The sequence below is a fragment of the Papio anubis genome, chromosome X (genome assembly GCF_008728515.1).
Source record: "Papio anubis isolate 15944 chromosome X, Panubis1.0, whole genome shotgun sequence".
In the NCBI taxonomy this organism is placed as follows: Eukaryota; Metazoa; Chordata; class Mammalia; order Primates; family Cercopithecidae; genus Papio; species Papio anubis.
The window spans coordinates 92,736,989-92,752,855 of NC_044996.1; the positions used below are offsets into that span (position 1 = coordinate 92,736,989).

At 38.6% G+C, this 15,867-nt stretch overlaps 1 protein-coding gene across 25 annotated transcripts in view; it reads left to right on the plus strand.

Annotated features, from left to right (window-relative positions):
- Positions 1-15,867, plus strand: part of HUWE1 (HECT, UBA and WWE domain containing E3 ubiquitin protein ligase 1) — a 154,070-nt gene that overhangs the window by 25,929 nt on the left and 112,274 nt on the right. For all 25 annotated transcript variants that reach the window (XR_004180755.1, XR_004180758.1, XR_004180757.1 and 22 more), the window contains 3 exons: positions 8,481-8,549; positions 14,307-14,405; positions 15,046-15,252. Coding sequence is in view for 22 of the 25 variants with exons in the window: in XM_031660829.1 (XP_031516689.1) it covers positions 8,505-8,549; positions 14,307-14,405; positions 15,046-15,252 (351 nt within the window). In the remaining 3 variants the exon portion in view is untranslated. The remainder of the gene's footprint in view (positions 1-8,480; positions 8,550-14,306; positions 14,406-15,045; positions 15,253-15,867) is intronic.

The following is a 15,867-nucleotide window of genomic DNA, read 5'->3' on the forward strand; positions in this document are numbered from 1 at the left end:
CATTATTTTTAAATATTGTCAACTGGAGGTGATTACTGTAAAATGAGTCACTCTTTGGCTTCCCTCAGGATATTTTAGTTGTATATACTTGTTCTGCAGGTAAACTCTACAAAACCAAGACTCAAACCTCAGGGGTGTAAGGAAAGGTTGGGGGAATAAGGAAGTGAAAAAAAAAGATTAGATAAAAGTATTGAAGTAATGGTAATAGATACGGATGGTGATTCATAGTAATTAACTTGTTTTCTTGAAGTTGGCCATCTCTCTAACCTAAGTTTAGGAAGAAATATTTATTATATATAGAGATTGATTGGTGCCCTGAGTTCTGGTTTTGACCCAACAAAGGCAGTAGGCCATTTCTAGGAATTTGTTTCAAATTAACTTATTTTTGTTGAAGGATTTAAAAAAAAAAATGTAATAAGAGTTTTCACCTGATTAACTTCGAAGCGGTAGAACTCATTCCCCAGTTACTGTTCCTTTCATTAGTGAAATTACAGCATCTCAGCTTCTCATCTTGGGCCCCAGTTTCCTCTCTCGGAGTAATTTTTTCAAACATGGGATTCAGCAGTCTAGTAGAATCTGTCACAAATTTATATTCTTATCTGCCAGTATTTTGTAGTAATAAAACTGGTTGAAAAAAAAGGCGAGGCCGGGCGCGGTGGCTCACGCCTGAAATCCCAGCACTTTGGGAGGCCGAGGCGGGCGGATCACAAGGTCAGGAGATCGAGACCATCCTGGCTAACAAGTGAAACCCCATCTCTACTAAAAATACAAAAAATTAGCTGGGCATGGTGGCAGGTGCCTGTAGTCCCAGCTACAGGAGGCTGAGGCAGGGGAATGGCGTGAACCCGGGAGGCGGAGCTTGCGGTGAGCCGAGATGGCGCCACTGCACTCCACCCTGGGCGACAGAGCAAGACTCCATCCTCCACCCCCCCGCCAAAAAGAAAAACGGTGAATAGCATATTATTAAAGCATAGACTTGGTAGTCGTCAGACCTGGATTTAGATCTTGGTGCTAGCATTTACTGACCAAGAAAGGTACTTTTTTTCCTCTCCTCTTAACTTCAGTTTTCTGTCTGTAAATAGAGGCAAAACTTGAGTGGTGAGGACTGTATGAAAGAATATCATGTGAATTCTCTAGGTAGTATGTCTCAAACTGTATTCTTTGGAATACCTCAGTTGGACTTTGAGTAGATGCCACTTGAGAAAATGGTTCTGTGCCCTAATAAGCCTCCTTTACCTAAGATGTGTTAGAGCCATTAATAATGTCAATTAGCTATGTGACTGCCCTAGTGGAAGAGAAATTGTGTATAACATTTCCCAGATTACAGGATTCCTGTCTCCCTTTATAGAGCAAGACATTCTAACACACTTTGGGGAACTCCAGTCTCAGTATTGTCTGGCTTGTAACGGACACTCAGTAAACGTTCCCCCCTCCCACCGTTAAAACCAGTTTTAGAAATATGAGAACACAACAACTTCTAAATTTTTAAAGTTGATGTCTCATGAACAGTGATGTCTTGGTTTTTTAAACTGCAAATGTTTCTTGCAGTAGAATTATAGACACCAAGGTAGGATTACACTTGTTATGGGGACATTTGTGTGTGTTCATTCATATTGGCCGTATTATTTTATTGGGTGCATCAAATGCTTATACTTGGGACTTAGAGTCTAGTGCCACTCATGCAAATAACCTGAGATGATTTAGAATTATTATGCCACCAGCATAGTTTCTAGGCATCCAGAGTCTTGTGTTGGCAGCAGAAGCACCCCCAGCTAAGCTGTTTCCGTGGGGGTCCTTGGCTGTAGTTCCAGGCTCCCTAGCTTCCTTGGTTCCTCTTAGTGTTCTGCATGTGGAGCTCTAGCCTTCTGTCAGTTCTGTGAGCTATCAGATACTCTTCCAGTAAATTACTTGGCTGCATTAATTATCCAGTCTTTCTGTAGTTACAGACACTTGACTAGTATAGTACCCTAGGTCAAAACAGCACTAGTTAGAGCAAGATGCTTATTTGTTTGAAGATTCATCAGTGACTCATCTGCATTAAAAAAGTAAAATGGTTGTGATTTACTTATTTCAGTGCATAAGTTACTCTGCGCTCTTGTTTTGGAGGATTGTTTTTTTTTTAAATAGACTTTATTTTTAGAGTAGTTTTACATTCGCAGCAAAATTGAGCAGAAGGTACAGAAATTTCCCATATACTGCCTGCCTCCACACATGCATAGCCTCCCTTGTTATCAGCATCTCCCACTAGAGTGGTAACACTTGTTACAATTGATTAATCTACATTGATACATCATTATCACTCAAAGGCCGTAGTTTACATTAGGGTTTACCCTTGGTGTATACTTCTGGGGTTTAGACACATAATAACATGTGTCCACCATTATAGTATCACACAGAGTAGTTTCACTGGCCAAAAAATCCTCTGTGCTCCAAGTCTTCATTCTTCCCTCCCCACTAACCCTCTTCAACCACTGATCTTTTCACTGTCTCTCTAGTTTTTTCTTTTCCAGAATGTCATGTGATTGGAATCATACAGTATGTAGCCTTTTCGTACTGATTTCTTTCACTTACTAGTATGCATTTAGGTTTCCTCCATGTTTGTTCATGGCTTGATAGCTCATTTCTTTTTACTACTGAATAATACTCCATTGTCTGGATGTACCACAGTTTATCCATTCACCTACTAAAGGACATTGTGGTTGCTTCCAAGTTTTGACAATAATGAATAAAGGTACTATAAACATCCACGTGCAGGTTTTTGTGTGGACATAAGTTTTCAACTCCTTTGGGTAAATACCAGGGAGTATTGATTGCTGGGTCATGTGGTAAGAGTAGTTTTGTAAGAAACCACTGAACTGACTTCCAAAGTGACTACCATTTTGCATTCCCACCAGCAATGAATCAATGTTCTACTTGCTCCACATCCTCACAAGCATTTGGTGGTGTCAGTGTTCTGGGTTTTGGCTGTAGTGATACCTCATCATGGTTTTAATTTGCATTTCCCTGATGCCGTATGATGTGGAGTATCTTTTCATATGCTTATTTGCTATCTGTCTGTCTTGGTGAGATGTATGTTAAGGTCTTTGACCCATTTTTAAATCAGCTTGTTTTCTTACTGTTGAGTTTTAAGAGTTTTGTGTATTTTGGGTAATAGTCCTTTGTATGTCCTTTGCAAATATTTTCTCCCAGTCTGGCTTGTCCACTTATTCTTTTGACAGTTTCTTTTACAGAGCAGAATATTTTACATTTAGGTCTGTGATCCATTTTGACTTAAGTTTTGTGAAACATGTAATTTCGGTCTAGATTTTTTTTTTTTTTTTGCATGTATATATCTAGTTGTTCCAGCACCATTTGTTGAAAAGACTATCTTTTGTCCATTATATTGACTCTGCTTCTTTGTCAAAGATCATCAGTTGACTATATTTATGTGGGTCTACTTCTGGGCTCCCTAATTCTGTTCCATTGATCTGTTCATTCTTTTACTGGTACTATACTCTTGCTTACTGTAGCCTTATGATAAGACTTGATTTCAGGTAATGTAGATCTTCTGATTTTGTTCTTGTCCTTCGATGTTGTGTTGGCTCTCCTGGATCTTTTGCCTTTTCATATAAATTTTAGAATCAGTTTGTCAATATTCACATAATAACTTGTTGAAATTTTAATTGGAGTTGCATTGAATATGTAGACTTGGAAATGACTTAACATTTTGGCATTACTGAGTCTTCCTATCCATGGATTTGGAATATCTCTCCATTTAATTGTTCTTTGATTTCTTTCATCAGAATTTTATAGTTTTCCTTGTATAGATCTTACACATATTCTGTTAGATTTATATCTAAGTGTTTCATTTTTGTAATGTAAATAATATATTTTTGATTTCAAATTCTACTTGTTCGTTGCTAGTATATAGGAAAGCAATTGACTTTGGGTTTTTTTTTGTTTTTTTTTGTTTTTTTTTTTTGAGACGGAGCCTCGCCCTGTCTTTCAGGCAGGAGTGGTGCAGTGGCACGATCTCAGCTCACTGCAAGCTCCGCCTCCCGGGCTCATGCCATTCTCCTGCCTCAGCCTCCCGAGTAACTGGGACTACAGGCGCCCGCCACTACGCCTGGCTAATTTTTTTGTATTTTTAGTAGAGACGGGGTTTCACCGTGTTAGCCAGGATGGTCTCCATCTCCTAACCTCATGATCCTCCCGTCTCGGTCTCCCAAAGTGTTGGGATTACAGGCGTGAGCCACCGCGCCCGACCAGCAATTGACTTTTGTATATTAACCTTATATCCTGCAAACTTGGTGTAATTGCTTGTTAGCTCCAGGTTTTTTTTTTTTTTTCCCCTATTCTTTCAGATTTTCTACATGTATGATCATGTCATCTCTGACAAAAAGACAATTTTATATCTTCCTTCCCAATCTTTATAATTTTTATTTCCTTTACTGCTTTAGCTAGGACTTTCAATAAAGTGTTAGAAAGCAGTGGTAAGAGAGGACATCTTTTTCTTTCTTTTTTTTTTTTTTGAGACGGAGTCTCACTCTGTCGCCCAGGCTAGAATGCGGTGGCGCAATCTCAGCTTGCTGCAACCTGGGCCTCCTAGATTGAAGGAATTCTCCTGCCTCAGCCTCCCAAGTAGCTGGGATTAAGGGATTTTGCCATGTTGGCCAGGCTGATCTTGAACTCCTTACCTCAAATGATCTGCCACCTAGGCCTCCCAAAGCGTTGGGATTACAGGCATGAGCCACTGAGCCCGGCCTTTTTTGTTTGTGATTATTTAAGGGGGAGTGCTCCTAGTTTCTGACCATTAAGATGTTAGTTGTAGCTTTTTTTGTAGATATTTTAATCAATTTGAAGAAGTTCTCTATTTCTAGTTTACTGAGATGTTCGACTTTTTACTGTTGAATTTTGAGAGTTCTTTATGTATTTTAGATACTATGTGTGGTTTGCAAATATTTTCTTCTAGTAAATTTTATTGTTCTACATTTAAGTGATCCATTTTGAGTTAATTTTTAATATAAGGTATGAGGCTTAGGTCGAAGTTGATCTTTTTTGCCTGTGCATGTCTGCTTTCTCTGGCACCGTTTATTGATAAAACTATCTTTCCTTGACTGAATTTTTTTTTTTTTAAATCAGTTGGGCATATTTGTATGGGTCTATTTCTGGGTTCTTTATTCTGCTCTATTGATATTTGTATATATATCAGTACTACTTGATGTCTGTAGCTATTTATATAATAAGTCTTAAAAGTGGGTAGGGTGATTCGATTCCTCCCTCCTTTTTTTTTTTCCAAAACTGTTTCAGCCATTGCTGTTCTTTCTTACACCTTTCCATATACACTTTAGAATAATCTCAGCTTATTTACAAAAAAAATCTTGCTGGGATCTGAATAGGAATTATATTAAACCTGTATAACAATTTTAGGAGATTTGACATCTTTATACTAGAGTCTTAAATCTCTCCATGTATTTAGATCTCTGATTTTTTTGTTGTTCTTTTCTTTGAGACATCTCGCTCTGTTGCCCAGGCTGGAATACAGTGGCGTGATCTTGGCTCACTGCAAGCTCCATCTTCCGGGTTCACACCATTCTCCTGCCGCAGCCTCCACAGTAGCTGGGACTACAGGCACCCACCACCACGCCTGGCTAATTTTTTTTTTTTTTTTTTTTTGGAGACGAAGTCTCGCTCTTGTCCCCTGGGCTGGAGTGCGATGGCCTCCGGGGTTCAACTGATTGTCCTGCCTCGGCCCCCTGAGTAGCTGGGATTACAGGTGCCTGCCACCATGCCCAGTTAATTTTTGTATTTTTAGTAGACGGGGTTTTAATATGTTTGCCAGGGTAGTCTAGAACTAGTGACCTCAGGTGATCCACCCGCCTTGGCCTCCCAAACTGCTGGGATTACAGGCGTGAGCCACCACGCCCGGCCTTAATTTTGTTTTTGTATTTTTAGTAGAGACGGGGTTTTACCCTGTTAGCCAGGATCGTCTCTATCTCCTGACCTCGTGATCCGCCCACCTCGGCCTCCCAAAGTGTTGGGATTACAGGCATGAGCCACGGCGCCCAGCCTAGATCTTTGATTTTTTTAAATCAGTGTTCTGTAGTTTTCAGCATATAAGTCTTGTACATATTCTGTAGATTTATACAGAAATACTTCATTGTTTTTTAGTGATTGTGAATGGTATTGCATTAACTTTGGAGTGTACATATCCATTGCTAGTATATAGAAACATGATTGGCTTTTTTAACATTTGTCTTGTATTCTATGACTGCTGAGATTGGTTATTAGCTCTGGGAGGTTGCCAGGCTGGAGTGCAACGGTGCAATCTCGTCTCACTGCAAGCTCCGCCTCCCAGGTTCAAGCAATTCTTCTGCCTCAACCTCCTAAGTAGCTGGGATTACAGGCATGTGCTACCATGCCGGGCTACTTTTTTTGTATTTTTAGTAGAGACGGGGTTTCACCGTGTTAGCCAGGATGGTCTCCATCTCCTGACCTCATGATCTGCCCGCCTCAGCTTCCCAAAGTGCTGGGATTACAGGCATGAGCCACCGCGCCTGGCCTTTTTTTTTCTTTTAAGATGGAATCTCGCTCTGTTGCCCAGGCTGGAGTGCAGTGAGCCACTGCACCCATCCTCTGGGAGGCTTTTAAAATAGATTTCTTGGGTTTTCTATGTGGATGATCCTTTGACACTGCAAATAGGGGCCATTTTTATTTTTTCCTTTCTGATCTGTGTGCCTGTTACTTATTTTTCTTACTGTATTGTATTGGCTAGAACTTTCAGCAGTATGTTGAATAAAAGTCATGATAATGGACTTCTTTGCCTTGTTTCTAATCTTAGAGGGAAAGCATCAGTTATTTGAGTTGCATGGTATTGAGGCTGGCTGCTACGTCTTGCAGCAGGGGCAATTTAATAACCTCCCTGCAAATGACTGAAGCCACAGTAGTGTGGCAGCCACTTGCGTAAGACATTTGTGAGAAAAGGGGAGAAAAAAAGCCTTGAGAGTAAGCGTACAAATAGCTCAGCTTATAGTTTCCACCACATGGACAGGATTGTTGCCAGAATCCTGTTGGCTTCATTTGAGATATTTTGAGGTGGTTGGCACCAGGCATTTTGTTCATTTTGTATTGATACTGAGATAACTTTTTAAAAAGTAATCTGGAATTACATACCCTAAGTACCAACCATAGAAAACATTTTTTCTTCTTAAGGAATGGTCTCTACAGAAATGTTTTAGAACGTATTCTGAATTCTTTACAAACTCTTCCTTGAATGCCTGCTGATTGAATGGATGCAGGTCATACAGGCAAATACACGCTATTTCCGTAGTACTGAGTATATTGGACTAAATCTAGGCAAAAAGCTGCCTAAAATTTATACTGTAATTGGTCAGCTTTATATTATGGCAGCCTTCTTGGGGGAGGGACATTGATTTCTAGTGACTGCTACTGAGTTAAATACATTGTTAATAGAATCTTTTGTGTGTAAAGAGCCTGCAACCCACTTCTACCTCTGTGCATGTGTCTCAGTTGCTAACAGGAGAAACATTTCTTGTCCTTTGGAGGACTTGTCTGCCATCAAAGATCTAGGGATCTGATCAGGCTGTTGTCTGCTTTTGAGCCTTCCAAATTACATGGCTTAATAAAATGATTGTTTTCTGTACTCGGAATATTTCTGTTGGGATTCTTCATTTTCTAATTGAAAAATAAAAGTATTGTTTTGCCTTTGCTCTTAGGATACAACTAATACATTTTTATTGGTAGGAACGGTAAAAGGTGCATAGGTAAAACAGTCATACATAATCCTTTCGGTTAACAATGAATTAATATTCTGATGCCTAGCCCTTCTGAGCTGTTTGCAGTAGACATAAGTTTATACCGTATGTTCCGTTTTGTAACCTTTTTATTTCATCATGAACATCTTTGTGTATTATATAGTTGTCTGTAATATTTTTAACAGTTGTGCACTATTCCATTTTAAACAAATCATATTTTGGACATTTGGTCTTTTTTTAACCTTGTGATGGAACAGTAGGTCTTCAGTCTTTTACTATTACACATGGTCATGCAATATGGATTCTTGTGGTTAAATATTTGTGTACATCTTTATGACTTTCTTTGGATTCCTAGAAATGGAAGCTATCAGGAAACTGCAGGGCTATGGTGAGTTTTTCCATCCTGAGATGTGTTGCAAACATTGTACACTCTTATTTTCAATTAAGAGTTGGAGATGCTTGTAAAAGAAAAAAAAATTTTTCATTTTGGCTTGACTTGGTTTCAGTCTTGTGCAACATGGGGATGTGGGCCAGTTTGATCTGGAGAGATTCTTTACCTCTCTCTACTCAATAGTTGTGCCTCTGAGATGGCATAGCATCATAACTCCAGTGTTTTCACTTTAAGCATTTTGCATTGCTCTTCATTCTGTATTGTCTATGTCCAAGCTTATAGAGCTCAAGATTGTAGCTTTTAAGTTCTCACTTCTTTGGGGATTTTCTTTTCAGATCGTAAAGCTGAAAATTGAAATCATGAAAGTAGACAGGACTAAACTGAAGAAGACACCTACCGAGGCTGTAAGTATCCAAAAGTTTGCTTTGCTTATTTTTTCTTCATTAAAAAATAAAAAATATTTGTGAACAGTTCATCCATGCTCTTCAAGTCTCATCACCCATATATACAAAAGGCGATAAAACAACAACTTGTCTAGAAACAGTAAGATTTTCTTTTGAACTTCCCTGGATTAAAAAAGTGGATAGCCAAGAGACCAGTGGAAAGTGAACACTGATCAGTTAGTTCTTGGTAGCTGTGTGTGCCTGAAGTCAGCTCTCAGGCTGCTGTGCAATTCCTTCCTATGCAGAAAGGAAGTGTGGTATAATGGAAAGAGCAGATGTGGATTCAGATTTTTAATGTACTTCTGGGATCTTGCAATTTTGTTTTTTAGACAATGAAAGTGGTAACATTTTTCTTACTAGTTTTTTTGTTAAGGCCAGTGTTTTAGCTGTCTTTATTACTGATTCTTAATCACACAATTCAGCTTAACTTGTGAATTGGGTGGTCATATCAATTAACCCTTTGTCGACAGTAGAAATCCCAGCTTCAATCTAGTAATATTCCACCAGCTAGCTTGAACTGCTTTCTGAGGTTAGGGAAGTGGTATTGCATTGTGGTAGTCCTGTTGACCCTGTGTGCTTAGTTCAAAGCGCACAAGCTTTGGAATTAGACCTGGGTTTGAATCTTACTAGACTTTTGTGGCTGAGAGGTTATTAACTTGCCTGGTTTCCACAGCTACAAAAAATTTTTTCCTTCTTGATGTGAGGCAATTGCTTAGCATAGTATCTGGCACGTAAGTTAGTTCATATTGTAAATACAAGCCACTTGGTTTTCAAAAAATGTAAAAGTACCTGGCAAGTATCACCAAAAGAGAACAATAACATTTTGCTGTATTTTTTCCAGTTTTTTTTTTTTTTTGAGGCAGGATTTTGCTCTGTCACGCAAGCTGGAGTGCAGTGGCGAGATCACAGCTCACTGCAGCCTTGACCTCCCAGCTCAAGCAATGCTCCCACCTCAAGCAATGCTCCCACCTCAGCTTCCTGAGTAGCTGGAACTATAGGTGCATGCCACCATGCCTGGCAAATTTTTTATTTTTTGTAGAGACAGGATCTTGCCTTGTTGCCCAGGCTTCTTCCAGTCTTTTAAAAAATTATTACATGTGCACACACAATTATCCTGCCCTTTTCATTTAGCATTGTACTAATGAGTATGAGCAGCACTTTCTTCACATACCTTTGTCAGTATTACAGATTGTCTTTTAAATTTTTGTTAATTTCATAGGTGGGGAAGAAAGTATTTCACTGTTCTATATCAGTTATCTTCTTGTGCTGTTTATTTTGTATCCGACATTGGAATATCAAGTGTTTCTCTTACTGAATGCCATATATATTGAACGTACTCATTTTCATATCTGTTGGAAATATCTTCATTTGCTTTTGATTTTGTTTTTGATGTGTTCTGACATCTAGAAGTTTTGACAGCTGTACTTGAATGTCTTTTACTGAAGGACAAAAAGAAAACTTGCTTAAGAAACTGTAATTTAAAAATTTAAAGTGAAACCAGTGTAAGAATCTACTGCTACGAGAATAGAAGACCTAGAAAAATGATCCTAGTGTATATAAGAACTAGATATGTGATGATAGAGGGATTATAAATTGGAAAGAAGAGACAGTATTAGGAAACCGTGCTAGACTAATTATTTATCTTGTGGAGCATGGTTACTATTATATTGTGATAAACTTTAGATAAACCAAAAGTCAAATATTTTTAAAAGAAATAAGCTGTAGGAGAAGTAGAACATGAAGGTGAATGTTTACTTTGTCTTAAGTGGGGATGGTCTTTCCAAGCATTAAAACAAAGGAAAAAACCAAAATGGAAATGTTAAATACTGTGTCCAAAACTTAAAAGACATGACAATAGTCATCCTAACAGGTGTGAAGTAGTATCTCATTGTGGTTTTGATTTGCATTCCCTTGATGATTTCCTTGATATGGAGCACCTTCTTATATACTTTTAAACTATTTGTATGTAAATAGACATCTGGATAAGTATCTATTCAAGTCCCTTGCCCGTTTTAAAATTTGTGTTATTTGGGGTTTTTTGCTATTGAGTTGCAGGAGTTCCTTATATATTTTGGAAATTAATCCCTCGAAGACATTAGGCAAAGTGAAATAAGTCAGCCGCAGAGGGACAAATAGTGCGTGAATCCTCTTATATGAGGCATCTAAAATAGTCAAAGATATAAAAGTAGGCAGTAGAATGATAGTTACCAGGAAATGGTGGGGAGAGAGAAGGGGGAGTTGCTGCTCAGTGGATATAAAATTATACAAGGTAAGTAAGTTCCAGAGATCTGCTGTAGAACAACATAGTGCCTATAGTTAACAGTCAGGTATTGAGTATAGTCTGCCCTCCATGTGTGTGGGTTCCACATTTGCAGACTGAACCAACTGGGTAGTAAATATTTGGGGGAAAAAAACAATAAAAAAGAGTAATACAAAAGTAAAAATAGAAATTTTAAAGCAATGCAGTGTAACAACTATTTACATTGAATTGAATTCAGTATTGTAATACTAGAGATGGTTTAAAGTATATAGGAGGATGTGTATAGGTTAGATACAAATACTGTGCCATTTTATACAAAGGATGAGCATCATAGATTTTGGTATTCATGGGGGTCCTAGAACCAATCCCCAGCGAATACAGAGGGACTAATCAAAAATTTGTTATGAGGGTAGATCTCATATAAGTATTCTTACCACACGCACAATCATGCGCACACATAGGGACACAAGGAAACTTGGAGGTGATGGATGTGTTTATTACCTGGATTGTGATGGCAACATGAGTGTATACATACATCCAAACTCACCCAGTTGTATGCGTGAATTACGTGCAGTTTTTTGTATACCATTTACACCTTAATAAGCTCGGGTGGGGCAGGGGAGGAGGAAGACACATGACAAGCTTGGGAAGATATTTGTAACCCAGTGTAGTTAATGTTTTCAGTATCTAAATCAGGAGAAATGAATATCCCAATGACAAAATGGGCATAGGGCATTTAAGAAAAGAACAAACCCAGTAAATGTTCAGCAAGATTCAACTCTGTGGGTAATCGGAGAAATGCAAATTAAAAGAAAGTTTTTAACCTAGTGGATTGTAAGGGGTTGCTCTTGGAGTCATATGCTGATTTCTGGCTCTTATTTCCTAGTTACTAGCAAGTTACTTAGCATAAACTCCTAGAAGTAGAATTTTTGTGTCACTGGTTATAGACTTTTTAAGACTTGAGTTGTCTATTTTCCTTGAGCAGCATACAAAATTGCCCCCATTTCCCATACTGTGGTCAATGCTAGGTACTGTTTTTACGAAAGGCTTTTATTGATCACTTTATTAGCAGCTGTGCAAAGAATTTTTTCCCCAGATTTGGTATCTATTGAAATAAATCACTGTAAACCCTGGCAATTGGTATTCAGCTGTCGAACTGGCAAATGCTTTCTTGTATCTTAACGTTGTGCTTGCTGCTTTCTCCTGCAAAATGCAAGGAATCTTGATAGTCTGATAAAACAGAGACCGTCATACTGGTACATTAAATTGATGCCATTATGCTAACTGGATCTTGTGAACAGAAAACACAAGCACACCTTAGATGCCTCAGACATATTTGTGCCAGAGAGTCAGAAACAAACCTTGTGGAAGCTTGAGGACCTTTCACATTAGGAAAGTTTCTAGTGGCCACATGGTTTGGGAAATATTGGGATATCCCTTCTAAAGTGAGAGGGAAGTTGCTGCACCTTGTACCACACATTGTGAAGAAAGAGGAACAATGTGTGATGTGTTTGGATTTTGGAGCCAACATATTGGTTGGTCACATTTGGGCATGCTATTTTGACCTATTTACTGCATAACCTCTAACACATTTAGTGGGGTACCACTAAAGTGTTAGTAAGGTTTGGATCTAGAAAAGACTCTGCAAAAGGTCCAGGCTATGATACAAGTTGCCCTATCACTTGGACATTATGACCTAGTAGACCCAGGTGACTGACTTAGGTATCAGCTAAAGATGCCATGTGGTATGTGGTGCTTTTGGCAAGCCCCAGTAGAATTACAAGTAAGACCCCTAGACTTTTGGCTGTGCTGCCCTCTGCCACCAGCTATTCTACATTCACAAAAGCAGCTTCAGACTTGCTACTGGGCCTTGATAAAGACTGAATGCCTGGTTATGAGACATACCGAGTTATTATAGGATCCAAATGTTCCTCATGACCTGGGTGTTATCTCACCTACACATCATAAAGTTGGACTCGTATAGCTGCATTCCATTAGAAATAGAAGTAACATGTTTGATGCTGGACCCAAGTAGGTCCAGCAGGCACAAGTGAACTGCATAAGCAGGTGGTTCAAATTTCCATGTTATCTATTTCTGCTGCTTCACTGCCTCTCCCTCAACTTACACATCTTAGAGGAAAGGAGGAAAAAGTGCAGGCCTGGTTTGTGGAAGGATTTTGTGCCAAGGATTTTACATACATTTAATTACCATGAACATTTGAGGTAGATCTTAATAATGCTTAGAGGGAGAAAAGGTTTGGACTTAGCTTAAATAAACACCTGTTAGGTTCCATGTTTTTTCGGATGCCAAAAATACATTTCTCCCAGTTTGAATCTCACGACAGCATTGCTGGATATATAGGTACGTGTTAGTTTATTTTGCAGAAGAGGATCCTGAGATTCAAAGAGGTAGCTTACCAACTACCTGATTCCAAGACTCATACTCTTTTTAATAGTATGCCGTCTCTGAATATTTAAGCTCCTGTTATGGGAGATAAGTATTTTATGTATGTGGCAGACATTTGAGTTTCATATTTGTGAGGTAGCTATTACGTCTGTTTTTCTGATAAGAGAGCTGTGGCTTAGAGGTTAGACTTGCCCATGATCAAACAGCTTAGTAAACATGAAGCTAAAAAATGAATCCAGACTTGTTTGGTACCAGACCTTTGGTCCATTCCCAGGATGCTGTACTGCCCTTATGGAGTTAAAGAACAGGTGTAATAATCACTTCTCCCAGCTGCCATTCATTAACGGAAGGCTTCTCTCTCCCAGCCCCTATCCCTTTCCCTCCTTCCAGTTTCAGAAACTTGACTGTAAATACTCAATCCACTCCTTGTTACCTGACAAATAGGCCCATTCATCAGTAGAAGAGAGCAGAAATGTATGGAAATGGGAACCCCAAGAAAGAATGGAGTCCTAGTTTTACGAACTTCAGAAGCTCTTTACCACCTTACAAGTGAAGGGTTTTATGTTACAGAAAAATATAGCTAATGCTAATCTTCACCTTTAATTGTGAATTCACTAGGACTTTGCAGTCTCTGATTCAATATAACCTACCAGGCATTCTGGTTAACTTTCAGACCATGGTATAGATTCCTTAATTTTTTTTTTTTTTAGATGTTTAACTTTTTATTATTACTGTCTTTGTTGTCTGTATCTTTCCAAATAGTTTGTCTGCACTTTTCCAAATAGTTTGTCTGCATCTACCTTTATCCAAGGTGTTTGTTTTTGTTTTTTGTTTTTTTTTGAAGGCCAGGTGGATTGTTGGGGAATAAAAACGTTTTCTCATGAGGTTTCCATTTTAATCCCAAGAGATTATCTGGCACATCTTGTTTTCTTAAGTAGTAAATCCTAGCAAAAGGAAAATTACTGTGTGAGCTTAAGGGTTCCTTTTCCGATTCTCCTTGTTTGCAACTCCCTCATTCCAAAACATCTTTGTGAATACTTTTTTTTCTCAGCCTGCAGACTGCAGAGCCTTAATAGACAAACTCAAAGTTTGTAATGATGAGCAACTTCTCTTGGAACTGCAGCAGATCAAAACATGGAACATTGGAAAGGTATGTGAAGCCATGCTCCCAAAAGACAGGACTCAGTATACTAATACATCATTTTGTATGCTCTGATATGGAATAAGAAACCATAGTGGGATAGCCTCATTCAGCAGTTACTTAATAAGCATCTAGCGAGTGCCACATGCCTAACATAGCTTTCAACCAGTGGCAAGGAAAATTTTGCTGGCTGAGGATGAGGAATTGATTTCACAGGTGATGCTTAAGAATCTCAATCACAGAATTCCTGTAGTTTGACAATATAAGTTTGAGATAATTTCTGGATTTTTAGTTCAGAAGAACTTTTATTAGATAACTCTAAAAAATGAATTTTTCTGATAAAATGGATTCTGGCAAGGATGGTTCTCTTGTCTTCGTAGATCTTAGAATATAACCAGAGTTCTCCATCTAAAGACCTAGCTCTAGCGGTTTTATGGTGTCTAGTGGTGTTAGCACATATGTCTAGATGGATATGAAATGAACTCCAGCCCTTTTAGCTCAGAGTATGATCTTTCTCATATGGGCAAGAGTGGGACGTGAACTTGTCTAGGTGTCATGCTCAGCAGTCTCTTGTAACAAAGCTCAGTTAGAAAGACCCATGCGGCACTTCTACCTTATTCTTACATCTTCTTTTTCCTCCCCTCTCCAGTGCGAGTTATATCACTGGGTGGACCTGTTGGACCGCTTCGATGGAATACTGGCAGATGCTGGACAGACAGTGGAGAATATGTCATGGATGCTCGTATGTGATAGGCCAGAAAGAGAGCAACTGAAAATGCTTCTCTTGGCTGTGTTGAACTTCACAGCCTTGCTCATTGAGTACAGCTTTTCCCGGCATCTGTACAGTTCCATAGAGGTAGGGGAGGTTAAAGCCTGTGTACTCTGTTTTTAAACTAGAATTGTGTACATCCAGAAATAAGGAAATTGCCATTTCTCTCTATTGCTTCTTTCCTTTTCATGATGGAGCTCTGGGTTTTTCATTGTCAAAGATAATAGTAGAATGTTTCTTGGATATAGATATCCTTCATAGGGTTGATGGGAAGATTCTGTACTATCACCTTTGTTTTGCCTTTTCAAGATTCAAGAAATGAGTGAGAAATGTTACATATATATTAAAGTATTTAAGGAAATTTACATGAATTTATTTTTGCCCTAGGTTGTTAGAGCAGCCCCACATTACTTTTAAATTGCTAGAAATAGTTTGATTTTCTCATCACATTAATGTACTTCTATAAGTTTTAGTGTGCTGCTTTAAAGTCTCTCTGTATTCTGCCACACCCATCCCAAGATATATATTCATAGCATCCTTTGTGTCCTTGAAGAGTAAGGTGGGTGCAGCAGTCAGTGAGCTTTTCAGTTAGTTAAAAATCACTGTAATAAGAAATTATTTTCTTTTTATAGAAGCCCAACTTTAGACTTTCTGTCATCATTAGTTAGGTGCCCTGTTAATTTTAGGTGTGTTTTCCTGCAT